Source organism: Puma concolor, chromosome C1, assembly GCF_028749965.1.
Source record: "Puma concolor isolate L17-30 chromosome C1, mPumCon1.1.hap2, whole genome shotgun sequence".
Taxonomy (NCBI): domain Eukaryota; kingdom Metazoa; phylum Chordata; class Mammalia; order Carnivora; family Felidae; genus Puma; species Puma concolor.
The window spans coordinates 103,451,216-103,469,146 of NC_141674.1; the positions used below are offsets into that span (position 1 = coordinate 103,451,216).

The 17,931-nt window shown below is 40.4% G+C and overlaps 1 protein-coding gene across 28 annotated transcripts in view; it reads left to right on the plus strand.

The window, feature by feature from the left end:
- Window positions 1–17,931, plus strand: part of PDE4DIP (phosphodiesterase 4D interacting protein) — a 226,816-nt gene that overhangs the window by 161,227 nt on the left and 47,658 nt on the right. For all 28 annotated transcript variants that reach the window (XM_086717986.1, XM_086717969.1, XM_086717985.1 and 25 more), the window contains 7 exons: window positions 2,148–2,315; window positions 2,472–2,553; window positions 5,963–6,054; window positions 9,394–9,510; window positions 9,839–9,976; window positions 11,020–11,132; window positions 12,925–13,052. In XM_086717986.1, the coding sequence (XP_086574112.1) occupies window positions 2,148–2,315; window positions 2,472–2,553; window positions 5,963–6,054; window positions 9,394–9,510; window positions 9,839–9,976; window positions 11,020–11,132; window positions 12,925–13,052 (838 nt within the window). The remainder of the gene's footprint in view (window positions 1–2,147; window positions 2,316–2,471; window positions 2,554–5,962; window positions 6,055–9,393; window positions 9,511–9,838; window positions 9,977–11,019; window positions 11,133–12,924; window positions 13,053–17,931) is intronic.

The following is a 17,931-nucleotide window of genomic DNA, read 5'->3' on the forward strand; positions in this document are numbered from 1 at the left end:
AAAACTGAATTCTCTTAAGAGGAAAACAGACTGGGTTTTTTTTAAAGGTCTTGATGAGAAGAAATAATCTTATAATAATATCGGATGATCTTAAAATACTGGTACACAATTTTTCAAAAGGCAATTCTTAATTTATCCTTATTTGCAGATATCTTCCTCCTCAAGGCTAGAGAGGTGAGCTGCATTTTAGGGACCAGTCGTTCAAATCCCCCCAGACAGCTTCAGGGGGCACCAGATTCCTATCATTTGACCATAGCATTCTCTAATGCTTCCTTATATCTTGAGATAGTTCTATTCCTTCTCTAATTCTCAGGCCCCCTGAAGTGATTATACATTTCCTTCCTATTAAATGAGATGTAGAAATTGCTTCTGGAGTAGACCTAACGGAATCACTGTGAATCATTTAAGTCTGGCAGGAGGCTAACAAAAGTCTTTGTGTGAGTTTTCTTTTTAACCCTTTGTAATTTGAAAGAATTAGTACACCTCAGAAGTACTGTATGCTGCTGAGAGTAAAATAATGGAAGCTAGGAGGTAACTGTGAAATTACAAACGATCATTTTAACTCCAGAAAAAGAAAAAGGGTTGTATTCTCCTAGATCTGCTTCTTAAATTTTACATGCAGGAGAAATTGCCTGGATAGCTTTTTAGAAACATAGATTCCCATGCTCACTCCTGGGGACAGAAACTAGGAGAGATAGATAGTACTTAAGAATTTGCATTTCTTACAAGCTTTCAGGTGATGGTGATGCTGCTAGTCCATGGGCCCCACTTGGAGGACCATTGCCGACAACAACACTACTAGAGAAAGAATTCAAAGCCAGATCATATATATGACCCAAGAGATTTTGTATGTTACTTATGCTTTTTTCCATAATAATTTCCATAGATATTTATTAAGGTGAATTAATAATGTACTGTTAGCATCTAGATGGTTATGTCCCAATCCTTAAAGGGCCCGGATCTTACCAAAATTGTAAGGTTATTCTTTTATTTCCCTTAGAGATTATGACAAAAGCTCTGCTTCTCGTTTAAAACAGTAGTTATTGTCCTCAGAAACAGTTGGTGCTGAGACAGCTAATATAGTTCTGATTCATCACCTTATACCCCCAGTAATTTTAGTCTTAGTTTATTATTTCCAGATTTTCTGATTAAATGCAGACTTTAAAAAAAAATTTTTTTTTTAGCGTGTATTTATTTTTGAGACAGAGCATGAGGGGGATGCAGAGAGGGAGGGAGACACAGAATCTGAAGCAGGCTCCAGGCTCTGAGCTGTGGGCACAGAGCCCAGCGCAGGGCTCAAACTCACAAACCGCAAGATCGTGACCTGAGCAAAGTCAGACACTTAACTGACAGAGCCACCCAGGCACCCCTAAATGCACACTTTTAATGTGGTAAAGGTCATGAATAATGTTCTAGATCCTTTTCCTTAATGTGCCATCATCTGTCTTAGAAAATGGGGATTTGAAATTAAACAAAACCGTGTTCAGTGGTTTGGAGGTTCAGATTCTCCAGATTGTATGGTCTGATAAAAATGTCTCTATGTAATTGATTCATTGGATAAATACGTATTGAGTGCCTACTGTGTGCCAGACACTGTTCTGGGTGCTTGTGATTCAGTGCTGAAGAAAACCTAGAACCTGCCCTTAGGACATCCAGTTGGGGGAGAGACAATAAACAGATCTATCAGATAATGGTAAGTGTGTTGTAAAACACTTAGCAGGATGAGGAATCAGGAGTAGAGAAAAGATCACTGTCTTAGATAGGATATGCAGAGGAGGCCAGTCAGAGAAGGTAGCAATAGGCAAAGATGTAATTGGAGCAAAGCAAGCGAACGTTTGGGTAGAGGACATCCAGGCCAAAGGCACATGTGTCCCAGAGTGAAGGACATCTACTCTGGTCCACCTCAACCAGAATCTTCTCACCTTAGCCTGATAGAGTTCTGGCAGAACCCATTTCAGACTGTGCTGGCTGTAATAGACGACTTCAGTTCAGGTTTTCCAATGTTCGGCTGTGTTTTTCGCTGTAAACTGAAAGCAAGGAAACTATTTTGAAGGGCCCCACTGGCTTTTGATAAATAACTGGCTTTAAATGAATAACGTCATAACGTGAATTTTGTTTTCTAATGTTCCATGTGATTTCCTTACCAGGCCTCTGCAGAGAAGATGGTACAGGCCCTAATGGAAAGAAATTCAGAATTGCAGGCCCTGCGCCAGTATTTAGGAGGGAAAGACTTCATGGTGTCCCAAGCACTGATCTCTAACCAACCCACTGAAGTTACCTCCAGCAGCCCCCATCTTGGAGATCAGACTGATCAAGTAAGGACTATGTACTTGTGTAGATGTTGATGCCAACTGCCTTTCCTTTTTGTGTGGGAGGCAGAAGTTTGATCATTTTAATACCTTTCCAAGTCCTTGTCATTGTGATCATGGTTCCCACACTTTCCTAAATCCCCTGACTCTTCCAATTTTTAGGGTTCCGTGCATATACCCTCCAAGGATGATGGCATTTCATTGACTGCCAAAGGGGATACCAGTATAGCCAGGTCCTCATTAGGTAAGTATCAAATTTAATTTCACTAAGGAACCTTCCATCTTTTCTTCCTGTAACTCTGTTAATAGGTGTGGCCAAGACTCTCTTTCTCTTCCTACCTTAGTGGAAAAAAATAAGTTTAGATTTCCCTAAAAGGCTGAAGACATGTCTCTTTAGAAAGAACTGACCTTACCTTACATTGAATTGACACTGTTGTTCTGGGTACACGGTTCGGCCCAGGGAAACTGCCTCCTGATTGTCCTTTTCACGTAGTTTTGCAGGGATTCAGAAATGCAGGAGGTAGTGTTTCCCAACCTACACAGCAAGACCATGGGGCTGACACCTTCTCCTGGATGTCTTTCAGGCAGTCCCTGTCTACTCACTGTAACTTGGCATAACTTGTTTTACATGTCGGGGGCGGGGGGGAGGAGGGGGACGGGCAGTGTGCATTAAGCTGTTTGCCAAGGTCACAGCCATCTAAGTAAGAGACAGTGGTAGGCCTTGAACTCCCCCAAAACAGCTGAATTCTGTGCATAGTAGGAACAAAACTTATACTGAGTGCTTGGGATTACAGTCTCTGACTTTCATAGAGCAAAAGGCCGGGATCTGTGGTAGCTTCCCCCCCTTTCCTAACATCAAGGAAGATGTTTCCCCAGTGAGTTCTAGAAATAGGGGCTTACCGTCATTAATGAAGTGGTGATTATAGCGCTGTAATAAGAAAGGTTGTGGACTTTGATAATTAACTTACGATCTTTAAATGATATTAAGAATGTAAAAACTTTGTTTCTGTGTTACAGTGTTAACTATTATGCAATTCCATAGATAAGTCACGCGAGTAGTTATTTTTTAGTAGGAAAACTTTGTTAGTCAAAGAGTAATGGATGCTGGATTTGTTTATTCCCTATTTACCTTTTTTCAAAAACTACCTTTCTACAATTTTGTATTTTACAAATTTCAAACTTATAGAAAGGTGGCAAAAATAACACATATACACTTGTATTAAGATTCACCCCCTGTTAACTTTTTGCCACATTTGCGTCCTTAATTTATATGCATACACGCAGATATAATGTTAATTTCCAAGCCATTTAAAAATTACTTAGGTATCCTGACACTTCATTTCTAAATACTTCATTACGTATTTCCCAACAGCAGGGGCATTCTCCTGCATAACTACAGTATAATTATCACATTCAGGAAATTCAACCTTAACATAGTCCTGGTACCTAATGTACAGTTCATATTCAGAGTTCCCATTGTCCCCGGAATGTCCTCGATGGCTGGGTTTCTCCCTGCAGGATCATGCATCGCATTTACTTGTCATGTCTCTGTAGTCTCCTTTAATCTGGAACAGTTTTCTAGTCTTTTTTGACATAGGCATTTTTGAAAACTCTGGGTCAGCTCATGGCCCTCAATTTGGCTCTGATTATTTCCTCATGGTTAGATTCAAGTTTAAAATTTTTGGCAAGAATACTACAAGGGTGATGTCTTTCTCAGTGCATCATGTCAGGAGCACATGATACCAGTTAGTATTATCCTTGGTTAAGGTTGTATCTGCTGGATCTCTCCATTGGGAAGGCTCATGTCTCCCTTTGTGTTAGTAATCTGCCAGACTAATATCTTAGTTGGCAGTTCTGTTTCCCCACAGTCACTCACCCAGGGGTTTAGCATCTTTCAGCCTTGCCTGAATCAACTATTATATTACATTGATAGTTTAAAAAAGTGATGTCTGGGGCACCTGGGTGGCTCAGTCAGTTGAGCATCCTACTTCAGCTCAGAACATGATCTCATGGTTCGTGGGTTCAAGCCCCACATCAGGCTGTGCTGACAGCTCAGAGCCTAGAGGCTGCTTTGGATTCTGTGTCTCCCTCTCTCTGCGCCTCCCCTGCTTGCACTATCTCCCCCCGCCTCCCCTCTCTCTCTCTCTCTCCCCCTCCCCAAACAAACATAAAAAATAATAATAATAAAGTGATTTCTATTTCTAAAATTTCTTCCTTAATTATTAGTGTATGTTCCTTTACAAAGAAGCTCTGCCCTTTCTGTATTCTCCCCACTCCATTTTTTTATATCAATGTGTTCTAGATTCTTTTTTTAAAAAACACATTTTATTGTCTATTTCTGTTATTATTCCATTTGATGCCCAAATTATCCCAGATTTGGCCAATTGGAGCCCCTTCTAGCTGCTCCTCTGTTCTTTTTGGTATTTCCCCATCAATTTTTCAGCACTTTTACATTTTCTGGCACAATAAGATGTTCTGGGATCAACTTTTACTTTCCCTGCCTTAGCCCTGGAATTACCCATTACTTCAAGGGGCTCTGGTTCCTTTAAGTGGATAACGGCATTTAGATACTAATTTCTGGGCATAAGATAGGTTCACAGCTTCTAGGCCCTTTTACATGAACAGAACTAAAGGGGTGTGTGTATGTGTGTTTGATACTGATTTCTCTAATTCTAATTGAACAACACAAGTTCTTTCTTTGGCTTATTTTGTATTAGTATCTGCTTTCTTTTCTGTTTTTTCTTTTTCTTTTTTTTGACATTGAGAAACCTGCTTACCTATAACGTCAATTTATTTATACATTTGCACAACACACAAAAATGGCTTCAGGGTTGCTACACGAATACACCTATCAGCAGAAAGAATCATTAAATAATGTTTAAGGTTTCTTTTTATTTTTTTAATCCTTAGACTATTTCCCACTGAAGGTATATAGTTAGAATAGTGAATTCAAAAAATTATTTGGGTTAACTTTTTTATTTCCTAGGTGCTTATTTTATCTATTTGCTATACAGGTTTGTTTATGTTAATATTCAGTTTTAGGCTTTTTCCTGCCCATGATTACTGAACTAACTTTACACATTAAAAATAAAACATTAGCATGGTTCAAAACTCAAATATATAGAAAAGTATGCTCAGAAGCCCCAACTACTTCCCTAACATTTCTCTCCTGTTTTCACCCCTCCCTTGAAGGCAACTGATTTCATTTCTGGATTATCCTTCCCTAGGTTTCTTTTTGCAAAGTAAGAGAGCAGTCCTGTGTCTCTGTGTGATGTGTATGTGTGTGTTCCTGTTGCCCCCTTTCTTAATGTAAAACATACTACACTAGGTGTATCCTTTTGTACCTGCCCTGTTTTACTTAACAGTATAGCTTAGAAATTATTCCATATCCGTTCATAAAGATTTTCCTCATTCTTTCTTACGGTTGATTATAGTACTTCATTGCATGGACATACTGTGGTTTATTCAGTCTTCTGTAGACTGATTGCAGTATTTTGCCATTACAAATAATGCTGCAAAGAACAACCTATACGTGTATTCGTCGTTATTGTTGTTGTTAGATTGTGTATTCAGAGTAAATTGCCCAGAAGCAAAGCAGCAGAGGTCGTGTTGGGTTGTAGTGATCGAAGCTAGTGCTGTGTGTTCATTTCCAGGAGACTTGGATGCAGTGTCCGGGCTGGAGAAAGAACTGAGTACTGCCAAGGAGGAGCTCGAGCTCATGGCTAAAAAAGAAAGAGAAAGTCGGGTGAGTTTTCTCAGTGAGCCTAATTTCTAAATTCCTGGTATTTTCTTTCAAGATAGTATATATTTCAAGATAGTTTATATTCAAGGCTACAGTTGTCCAAGTATAATACCTAGGTCCAAAAGCAAAGTAAGACTTATCTTTTTGGAGAAAACCAGAAATCGCTTTATATGCATATTTTCTCAAAAGATGCTCTTATTTTTATACATGGAGACCATTAAACTTTTAAGTGCTGAAAAGAGCTTATAGCAGCTCTCCCTGCCTGTTGCTAACTGGAATAATTGTAAAGGACTTGTGAAAGAGTGAAATACTATATAATTCCTGCTTCGAATTGTGACATTTGATCTGGAAAATTAGTTTTAAAAACCTGGAACCAAAGACTGTGGGGACTGATCAATAATGTTTATTGACTACTTGCTGTATGCAGTGCACTGTATGGGAATGTAAATTAGCACTAATGCTTATGACTCTGTAAACTGAGTGGTATTGACCCTATTTTATAGATGAAGAAGCTGAAACACTGATTTTTTTTTTTTTTTTTTAAACATTGGAGGTGGGAAATAGTCCTGTAACTAAGACACCTGAAGCTAAGATTTAAATTGAGGTCTTTTGTGACTCAAAAGACTTGCTAAGAAGTCATGACTTGGAGCAGATAATTTTCCCATCCTCATGCCCTATTTCTGGTGAGAGTTTTCATGAATTTTCTCAGAAGAGGCCTCTCAGCCTTCCAGAAGAATCCCTTCTCTTTCTGCCTCCCTGTACAGCTGGTTGTATGTCCAGCCGTGATGTAGGACCACAGTATAGAGTTACCAGCTAACACTAATTCAGAGGGTCAGCAGTGTCATGGGCTCCTAACTTCAGTTTACCTGGCTAGTCTACATCAGGTGTAGTCCATCTCTTTGCCAGAGTTAATCTATAACATAAGACGTGTATTCGCATTTGTGGTCAAGTTCTCTTACTGTACTTCTTTGTTTCTTTTCTCATAACTATATTTCTGCTTATAACCAGACTCCTGTTACATGACTCCAGTTTTGAGGATATGAAATTGTGTGGCATTTTAAAAATACCAGTTTTCAAAATCCCCTAGTTCCCCTCCTTTTTTTTTCTTTTTTGGGGGGCAGGGGTTCTACTGTAGCCATTATCTGATTCTTCGTGTCAGATATTTCAGTTCGGTTTCCACATGCCGTTCCTGTTTTTCCCGTATATACTCAGTTCAGTGTAATATTACTTTTTGGTTCTGTCCTGTGTTGGGGGTCATAAATTTATGACTATGAATCATTATTTTGAGTGAGTAATCTTTAGCTATATCGCTTACTTTTGTGTCTTTAATCAGTTCCCACTCCCCAGTTCAGTGCCATATATATTCATTATCACATTCTCTCTAATATTAGATAATGTACCAAAAGCCATGTCGATTTTCCCGAATTTTTAAACATTCCCCCTACTGTCTTGAAATAATAGTAGCTGTGGTGGCAGTAATTAACATTCACTGGTTGCCTGCCGTGCACTTTTAAATACATTTTCTCTATTCTCACATAGCCCTGAAAAGTAGGTGTTTTTTTCCGTTTTTACAGTTGAGGAAATTGAAGCTCAGTTTAAATGCCTTGTAGGAAGATTATGCCAAGATTTAAAGCCCATGTCTGCCTCACTGCAGACCTTTATCATGCCTCAGTAATGTAGCTTCCTCATGTTTGAATTTCTCTTATGTGGAGCAAACACCCACCCATAATGATAGAAGCCTCTGAAGAGGGCCTTCCTTTTTTCATACCCAGGATCTGAACAAACTGAGAAATAAAGTTGTGGCAGATGGTTATTTTACCAACTGCGTTACAGATAAAGGCTTAGGTGGAGAACTTAATGCAAGAACCAAGAGGCCTGCTAGCCAATCCCCAGAATTGGGTAGACTTCTCTATCTACCTAGTCACAGACAACCGTGGGCCTGCCCTTGGAGAAGCAGTGGCAAAAACAGGCTTCCTGCAGACAGGTGCCTCCCCGAAAGAAGAAAGATGGAGCTAAGTCAAGCATACCTCATTTATTCTTCCCCAGTATACCGTTAAGACAAGTCCCTTACCTGCCTGGGGCTGAGTAAAGGAGTGGAGAAAGGTCAGGAGTTATATTAACTGAGGTCCTTCGACATGCGAGGAAATGGGAGAAGCATTTCTTCCTAACATGCCACAGTAGCCCAGAACACCAGATAACTTTGTGTAGTTGCAAATCATCAGGAGCCCACATGGTGAACTGTCAGTGTTGATGGAGGTAGAAATAACATTTTTTTTTTTTTATTAAAATTTTTTTTTTCAACATTTATTTATTTTTGGGACAGAGAGAGACAGAGCATGAATGGGGGAGGGGCAGAGAGAGAGGGAGACACAGAATCGGAAGCAGGCTCCAGGCTCTGAGCCATCCGCCCAGAGCCTGACGCGGGGCTCGAACTCAGACCGCGAGATCGTGACCTGGCTGAAGTCGGACGCTTAACCGACTGCGCCACCCAGGCGCCCCTAGAAGTAACATTTTTATTGCAGGTAACTCACATTTTATATATTAAAGAGGTGCTGCTTCCTTTAGGAAGCTTGGCTGAGCCTTACACTCTCTGTGTGTCATCTGTCTTCCTTGTCACACCTATTTTCTTTTTCTTTAAGACTTTCTTTTTAAGTAATCTCCACACCCAATGTGGGACTTGAACTTAGAGCCCCGAGATCTAGAGTCACGTGCTCTACTGGCCGAGCCAGCCAGGTGCCCCCTACACCTGTGTTCTTCACATATCTCAAAACAGTTCCTTAAAATGTTTACTTACAAATAACTTGCCATTACCACGAAGAACATGTGGATGCGTAGACTCTGCAGGAAAGGCATGACAGTCTCATGTGCGGAGTCTGCTTCCTTGAGTTCGCATTCTGGATCTGCCATTTCCTGGCTCCAGGACTTGGAACAGGTTCCTTAATTTCTCTCAGCCTCAGTCACCTCATATGTAAATTGGGGAACAGAAGAGAAGTTTATTCTGTAGGGTTGTTGGGAGGATTCACTCACCTGCTAACGGTGACCTATTTTTTTAAGCAACATAATAAACTCATTAGTTAAACAAATTTGATGTTTTATAGTGCTGACTAAAGCGGAGGACGTCATTAAAACTACCATTACAGCTTCCCATAAAACACGCCTTCGTACCACACTCTGTGGTTTATTGATCTGATCCAGTAGAAGACTATTCATCTTCTAGTTTTTACTTGCATTACTGACTGATGGTGATATAATGTGGGAAAACCTTGGCCTTGGTGTTAAAATGTAAATGTGATAGATGCCGTCTCCTCTACCCACTAACTTCAGGATTTCTCCTCTCCGCAGATGGAACTTTCTGCACTACAGTCCGTGGTGGCTGTGCAACAGGAAGAGCTGCAGGTGCAGGCGGCCGATCTGGAGTCCCTGACCAGGAACATACAGATAAAAGAAGACCTCATAAAGGTCTCTCAAAGCTTTTTAAAGACCATGGGAAATGACTACAGCTCAGAATCCTGTAGGGCACTTTCAGACATTTGAATACTTTGAGTCCCCCGGCCAAGTGCTTGCTTCCTTGATGCACTGTTAGTCTGAGCCTCTTAAATATCACCATATTCTCTTTGACTTCTTTAGAGTCTCTGAGATTTCATAACGAATGTTTGTTACTTTTGTATGACTTATCAGTATTCCACTTGACAGCATAGACTATCTCAGGGACCTTTGCTCCTTTGCTCCTCCGCTTAATAGCATTTTTATTACTAGTTTTTTTGTTTTTTTGTTTTTTTACTTTTAGGACCTGCAAATGCAACTGGTTGATCCTGAAGACATACCAGCTATGGAACGCCTGACCCAAGAAGTCTTACTACTTCGGGAAAAAGTTGCTTCAATAGAATCACAGGGTCAGGAAGCTTCAGGAAATCGAAGACAACAAGTAAGTTATTGAAATATAAACCTTATTTTTATTGTGAAATAGACAACGGAAAAGCTGTCATTCTCCATTACTTATGAAGGGGTGTTGATGGAATTTCGTAGAGAATCTGTGCTCTAAAGTTTCCTGCCTTGGTCAGTAGCAGCAACAGAGGCCCCTAACGTTTGTAGTTCCTTGGTAGCTACCACCCCATATCTGACCTTTCTGCAGTGCCAGACTTTTTAAAAAAGACCTACTTATCTATACTCCCTGTCTGCGTTCTCATTTCTCTCACTAACTACTCATTTCACTCCAGTCCTAGCTTTTAACTGGAGCAGTTCACCTACACAGACCTCTGTTGTTGCACACTGTCATGGTTCACCTTCTTTACAGCACCTATTATGGCTCACCATGACACAGGTCTGTGACTGATGGTGTCTCCTCCACCCACTAGATAGTAGGCTTATCCCTAGGACAGAGCCTGGCAATAGAAGGTGCTCGATAAATATTTATTGAATGAATGAAATACCAGTAAGTCCTACTCTGTGTCTCCTTCTGACCCTTCCTCTCTTTTCCTTCCACTCTCTTCTCTTAGCCTCTTTCCCATGCTTCTGACTTCTGTCTCCTCTTTCTTCTTTTATCTCCCATGTTTGAAATCTACCCTTTAGGGTTTTGGTTATTCGGTTTTTTTAATGTTTATTATTTATTTTTGAGAGCGAGAGAGAGACAGAGTGCAAGCAGGGGAGGGGCAGAGAGAGAGGGAGACACAGAACCTGAAGCAGGCTCCAGCCTCTGAGCTGTTAGCACGGAGCCCGATGAGGGGCTTGAACTCACAAAGCACAAGACCATGACCTGAGCCAAAGCAGGACTCTTAACTGACTGAGCCACCCAGGCGCCCCTGCGTGATTTGATTTGAAAACTGTAAAATAAAACAGAAAGCTTAAGTAGTTAGATAGTGAGTTTTATTGGTCATAGTACATGCTAGTACATTGTTTTGGTTGCTTTCTCGGGATCCGATGTGGCTTTGTGTCTCCTGTCTCCATTTGCGTATTGCTTCTTTTCCTCAGTTGCTGCTGATGCTTGAAGGGCTGGTAGATGAACGGAGTCGGCTCAATGAGGCTTTGCAAGCAGAGAGACAGCTCTATAGCAGTCTGGTGAAGTTCCATGCCCATCCAGAGAGGTAAGAGAGTGACGGCAATGTGTATCCTTCTATTCATCTTTAGGCACAGATGCTTATGATCTCGAAGCAGGAAGAAAAAAGAGCAAAGACACTGGCACTACTGAACTTGTCATTTGTTGTGTGGATGGCTCTGAGCCTAGTGTTTAAGTCTCAAGTCAGAAATAGTCCGTATTTCATATAGCTACACAGTGATCAAATGAGAAGACTTGTCAGATGTCTCAAATAATGCCTTGCATATAGTAAACATTCAATGTATTTTCCTTTCCTTCCTCTGTTCCATGTCCTGGTAAGGGCTGTTCTATTCCAAGAGTAAGGGTATAAAGGGTATTGATACTCACTGAGTATCACGAAAGAAAATATATTTACCGTAATGGCCGATATCAACCCAGGATCACTGCTAGCCATCACGATGAATATGTTTGCTTGTACCTCTTGATTTTTGGTCATGTGTATTATAGCATTCTGGTTCATTTTCTATTATTCCCTTAATTTTTTTTCTCATTTGCCTTTGGTCCTCACCCCTTTTCTCTTTCCTAATTTTTATTCTTTTACTATTCAGTTTCTTCTAGTTTGGTATTCAGTTTAAGCATTTTTTTCTTTCTCCTTGAAGAAAATGAAAGCAGAAGAGAGGTATGATAGGACAACTTGATTGTATTAATTTCAAAAAAAATTGTTTAACGTTTATTTTTGAGTGAGAGAGCAAGCGAGCATGAGCAGGGGAGGGGCAGAGAGAGAGGGAGACACAGAATCTGAAGTAGGCTCCTGGCTCTGAGTGGTCAGCAGAAAGCCCGACGGGGGGCTCAAACTCATGAACCACGAGATCATGACCTGAGCCTCAGTTGGACACTTAACTGACTGAGCCACGCTGGCACCCCTTGACTGTATTACTTTTTAAAGAATCTCTGGATCTTTAGTCTTTGAACTGGATTCCTTCTTAACGCTCTGTCAAGTTTGGTTAACAAATGAGAGAACACCTGTCTTTATTATATTTTTTTTAATGTTTATTTATTTTTGAGAGAGAGAGAGACCGAGCACGAGCAGAGAAGGGGCAGAGAGAGGGAGACACCGAAACCGAAGCAGGCTCCAGGCTCTGAGCTGTCAGCACAGAACCCAGCACGGTGCTCAAACTCACGAGCTGTGAGATCATGACCTGAGCTGATTGAGCCACCCAGGTGCCCCAAGAGAACACCTATCTTTAATAGCAGTCCTGTTTGGCTCAGTATTGCTTCAGTTTGCATGTAGTTTTTCCTGGTTTTGTTTTTTCAGAAACGAATACTCTTAGTCAAAAAGTGAAATTTCTTGGGGTGCCTGGGTCCCAGCTCAGTCGGTCAAGCGTCCGACTTCAGCTCAGGTCATGATCTTGTGGTTCATGAGTTCGAGCCCCGCGTCGGGCTCTGTGCTGACAGCTCAGAGCCTGAAGCCTGATTTGGATTCTGTGTCTCCCTCTGTCTGTCCCTCCTCTGCTTGTACTCTGTCTCTCTCAAAGATAAATAAACATTAAAAAAAAAATTTTTTTTAAAAAGCAAAATTTCTCTTATGTTGGCTATAGAGGTGTGAGATAAGTCTTAGGAGCTATAGTTTTATGTGACATTGGCCCAGAATCTAGCATAAAGGAGCAGGCCTTGCTAATCTGTCAGCAATGAACAGTAACAGTACCAAAACAAAGACTGTGTTCGTTGATTGTGTCCTGGAGAGCGTCCTTTAGAAAGTCTCATGACTCTTTGGAAGTATATGTAGACTCATTACAGTCGACAGCTAATCCATTTTCCTTCCATGTGGCGTGTTTACTCAGCTCTGAGAGAGACCGAACTCTGCAGGTGGAACTAGAAGGGGTCCAGGTGATACGTGGTCGGCTAGAAGAAGTTCTTGGAAGAAGCCTGGAGCGCTTAAGCAGGCTGGAGACCCTGGCCGCCATTGGAGGTGGGGAACTGGAAAGTGTGCGAGTTCGTCACAAGCATGCCTTCTGAGCACTGGCGGGTCAGACTGCAGCCCAGGATGGAAAACCTTGTTTGCACTAACCCGAGAGCCTTGTCTGGCTTTGGCAGAATTAAATGGTGACTTGGTAATGGTAGAACTGCTGCAAGTAGCATCAGCTACAGAGTGAAACTCACTTTGGTCTCCCTGCGTGGCGCTGTGCAGCTCTCTCTCTGAGTTGAATGGTGGAGGTTACAAAATGAATGTGCACCTTTTAAATCATTCCATTTCAGTTTTCCCACCCGTATTCACTCTTTTCCCCGGCCCCCCCTCGTTCCCTCTTCTCTTTCCGTGGGCCAATAAAGTTTATTCCTCCCCCGCTCTCACCGCCCATTTCATATGTACCATATCCTGTCATAAATGCATGCATGTGTATTATTTTTGCCATTCAGTCAACTCCTGCTCTTTGAGAGAGAGGATTTTTTTAATCAAATAAAAGTTTCAAGATGAAAGAGAAAAGAGAGAGATTAAATGTCCATAAGAATGACTTTGCAAAAGTGGTATAACCCTTCTCAGAAGGTAATCAAAGCCAAGTCTTGCCATAGTCCACTGCAAGTAGTAGAAGGGTCAAGGGTCAAGCTGAAGAGCAGAGGCAAAGACCATTCAAGTGTTTACGGTAAACCTTTTCCTCTGATACTGTTTCAGAGTTGATATTGAATCAAATGGATCGTGAAATTAGATTAGATGCGGATGAAATTCCATCAGTATTTTTTCTTTAAACCAAGAGTATACTATTTAGTCAGAACATTAATAAGAATGCTTCCCATGTCTTTCAGAGTCACAATTCTTTATGTAAAAGAGATAGTTTCAAATGTAATGTCCCCCTCTAAATTCAGCATCTCACTAAATAGCCTATTGCAGCCATTTGGTAGTGGCATTAGATGGAGTCCTGTGTTTTTCATGTTTTAGTGCTTATACATTACTCCATATTAAAATAATAAGCTTTGGAGTGTTTGAATAGTTTAGAAAAAAAAAAATCACAGATCAGGTTTTGGTCATTGTCTCAGTGCTTTCTTATGGTAGCAGGAGATGCGTAAGGAAAGGGGCACTGTAGATTGTATTTCTACTATCTTAAATATCAAGAGTGTAAAAAGTAACCAGGATTTTTTGGAGCTTTGTGGGTTCAACACCCTGAGGTTTCGTATTTCTGCTGGTTGGACGTTTCCTAGATTAGAAGCTGAGATTTTAGTTTTTAAACACAGAATTTGGTGAACAGGGACTGGAGGCTTTCCAGCATCATAAATGTGACTGCATACTCTTTCTCACCTAGGGGGGCACCCAATAGTTTTTCTGTTTTCCCTCCATTTTTTACATGACACTTGTATTTCTTTCACATTCGTGGGTTGACACAAGTTGCCTTACATTCTAAATTCTGTCCAAGTCTCTGTAACCTTAGCCATGTCTGTAACAACAGTCAAACCAAAATGGACAGGGAAGAAAATGTTCTCCAGGAGAAGCACCCTGAGATGTTCTGATTAAGTATTTTGCAAAAGATTGATGGCCTTAAGCCTTTCTCTTCATGGAAATGCTTTTAAGTTTTAATGGCCTTTGGGGTGAGGGGTCATTTAAGGAAGGAGATAAGAAGTGTCAGAGGAGCCATCCACTTTCTTAGTCTTCTAATCTTTAGGGACCATCTCCTGCACATAGCTTTTTGTAATGTTCTAGAAGTAAAGAGGGGGTATTTGAACTTACAGAAACTTAAACCCACCAAAGACTAGTCTGTCATATGATTACAACGCATTTAGGAAGTGTTTTGGTTTGTTTTTTTTTTTTTCCTTAATTTTGCTAACAGACCAAGGAAGCTTTCAAGTGTCCTGTTTAGATTCAAACATGGGTGGTTTTTTGGGTTCTAATGACTCAGTGATTACAGTAATTTCTGATAATTTCTACCCCTGCTTCTATCCCCCTCCAAGAGTAGAAATTTCGCTTGGTATCCTGAACTGTTACTAAGTGTTAGAAATATTAAAATAGCTGGATGAATAATGAGAAACCCAACTTCCTATTGAAAAATTATCATAATAGATAAGCAGGGGAGGAAAGTAAGTGAATTCTGGTCCTGATTTGGGTCCCAAAGAGACAGACTAGTGCTATAGTTACTTTAATATTGATCCTTGGGGAACGTTTTAGAAAATTAAGTGATTTTGTGAGAAAGGGTAAATTAAGAGGTTGATTTTGCTACCATAGATGTGGCTAAAATCTGCTACTAATGTCCTGGAATGAGGCTTGCAAACAGTGCTACCTGGAGAGGGCTTGCTAGTCTAACAGTTTGTGGGATAATTTGGCATCTTATTAGAGAACTCGACTCTGATGAATTTTATTCTATAACCCATAGACAGATGATGCTGTGATAGGCCACATCATTCACATAATTCTATTAAGCATGATATAAAATGATTCTATTCTCTCTTCAGGAGTACAGACCCTTTATCTTACTGGATTATTTTACCTTTGTCAGGCATTTTCAACATTACAGTAATTTAATTTTTTTTTTTTTTTTTGAGCGTACACGAGCAGGGGAGAGAGGGAGGGGTGGGGGGAGAATCTTAAGCAGGCTGCATGCTCAGCATGGAGCCCAGCGCTGGGCTCAATCTCACGGATCTCATCAGATCATGACCTGAGCCGAAATCAAGAGTCAGAGGCTGAGCCCCACAAGAACCTTGTGCTTGAATTTAAAAAAAAAAAAAAGAAAAAATCTTGAGAGAAAATGAATGAATTACATCCAGGCCATGATTAATTGGAAGCATACAACTTAAATTGAGTAAAATCCATATGGATAGATTTGTTTTTTCTTACATTTTGTTTTTGAATAATAGCAAATATGCAAAGTAATGATGGTAAGAGGTCAGGGTAGATGAAGTCTATAATTTTAGAGCTGTAGAGTTGTAAAGGACCTCCAGGATTTATTTAATGAGTGAAATGGGAGTCCTTTTGATACTTCCCTTAAATTCTTTTCTGTTGCAGGTTTATATTGTTGAAGTCTGATGATTATTAGCGCCTTGTATAAGTCAGCGTTTTTCTGGTGTTTCCTTCTTAGCTGTTTAGCCACGTTATTTTTCTGAAAAGGCACGACTGGGCTATTTTAATATTGTCAGCCTTTGCCTTGATAGATGCATGCTTCTCCTTAATCTTACCTACTCCTCTCCCACACGCCCTTCTCTTCGCTCACTGTGGACAGCACAGTATTTTTGGTACTTCTACTTCCTTATTCATATTTTTGAAAGATTTGTCCATTTCCTTATGAACAGTAAGAGATCTATAAAGATCCAGAAAATCATGACTGGTACAGGATATTAGATTCTCACCACAAAAGCTTTCCTAGAAGGTTCTTGAGTATATCCTGCTTGTACAGTTTATACCTAAGTGACCTCTGGGCTAGGTGTACATAAAAGACCTTTCGGGGCGCCTGGGTGGCGCAGTCGGTTAAGCGTCCGACTTCAGCCAGGTCACGATCTTGCAGTCCGTGAGTTCGAGCCCCGCGTCGGGCTCTGGGCTGATGGCTCAGAGCCTGGAGCCTGTTTCCGATTCTGTGTCTCCCTCTCTCTCTGCCTCTCCCCTGTTCATGCTCTGTCTCTCTCTGTCCCAAAAATAAATAAACGTTGAAAAAAAAAATTTTAAAAAAAAAAGACCTTTCACTTTTATGCTAATTTATGCTGATTTGGTATCTGGTCCTGGGGAGTTTGGCTTTAGATTTGAAACAGTTTAAGAAAATTGGGTGCTCTGTCTTCCAGTTGAATCTGGGGTCCTCTGACTAGGGAAAGGAGAAGCAGCTCAGACTACACCAAAAATTGTTCCTTCCACTGAGGAATAGAAGTTGACCTACCTACAGTCACTTCCCTTTAGACTATAAACCGTAGAGGGAAAAAAACTTCAATAGTTCTGCTTTCCTTGAGCTAGTATTAGAAAACTCTAGTTCCTGTTTGGTAGGATAAAGTTACTGTTTTTTCTGCTTTCATGATCTTTTTATATGAAAAATTCCTAGAATCTTCACACTGGATGACCCTGAAAAACTCAAGTTGCCTCTTCAACTAGGGCCTCAGCAGTAATTCTCCAGGTCCGCCGCCAGTGACCTGCATGGAAATGTGACAAACTGCCTAGGAAGCTAGGATGAAATATTAGAGACCCATGCCCTTAAAGTCCATCATCCATCTTGGCCCGTAGAAATGGTACCAGAGGTGGAATAAGTGCAATTAGCTTTCTTTTTCAGATACTAACATCCTGTGAAATACAAACATCTCGAGTATTTTCTCTCTTTTCTCTTCAAGTTAAAACTTAGCTTTTCTTCTCCCTTTAGTAGTAAAGAACCATTTTGACTATAGAAAGAGGAGCTAGGAATATGGAGCTTGTGTGGGGTAACCTGGTAATAAGAAATCAGAGGAATGAGTCCATGGGAAAATACATCAGGGTGATTTCTGTAGGATAATAGTTTCTGAGTCTTAAAACATTTTGGAATATGGATTTAAGGTACCCTCTCACTAGACATTTAGAGTAATAACTTTTTTAAGTAATTTTATTATAATTAGAAGACATGTTGCTTTTAAGTAGTCTGAGTGTTGACAAAAGGTAAGTCCTCAACTTCTTTCTTTATAATCACATGAGCCAGGACGAGTTTCCCAAATAAAAATTTTGCTTGTAATTTGCTTCCAGTGGAAGTTGGGTAGTGGTAGGGAATCACAACACGTAGAGTGGACAATGGGAATTTTACCAGGTTTCAAAAAAGAATGATTAAACTTATAAAGTGATGTACTAATTCTTTTGGCATTACTTTCCCTTTAACATGTTGTTTAAAGTCAGATTCCAGAAATAAAAATTTTTATTTATCGTACTG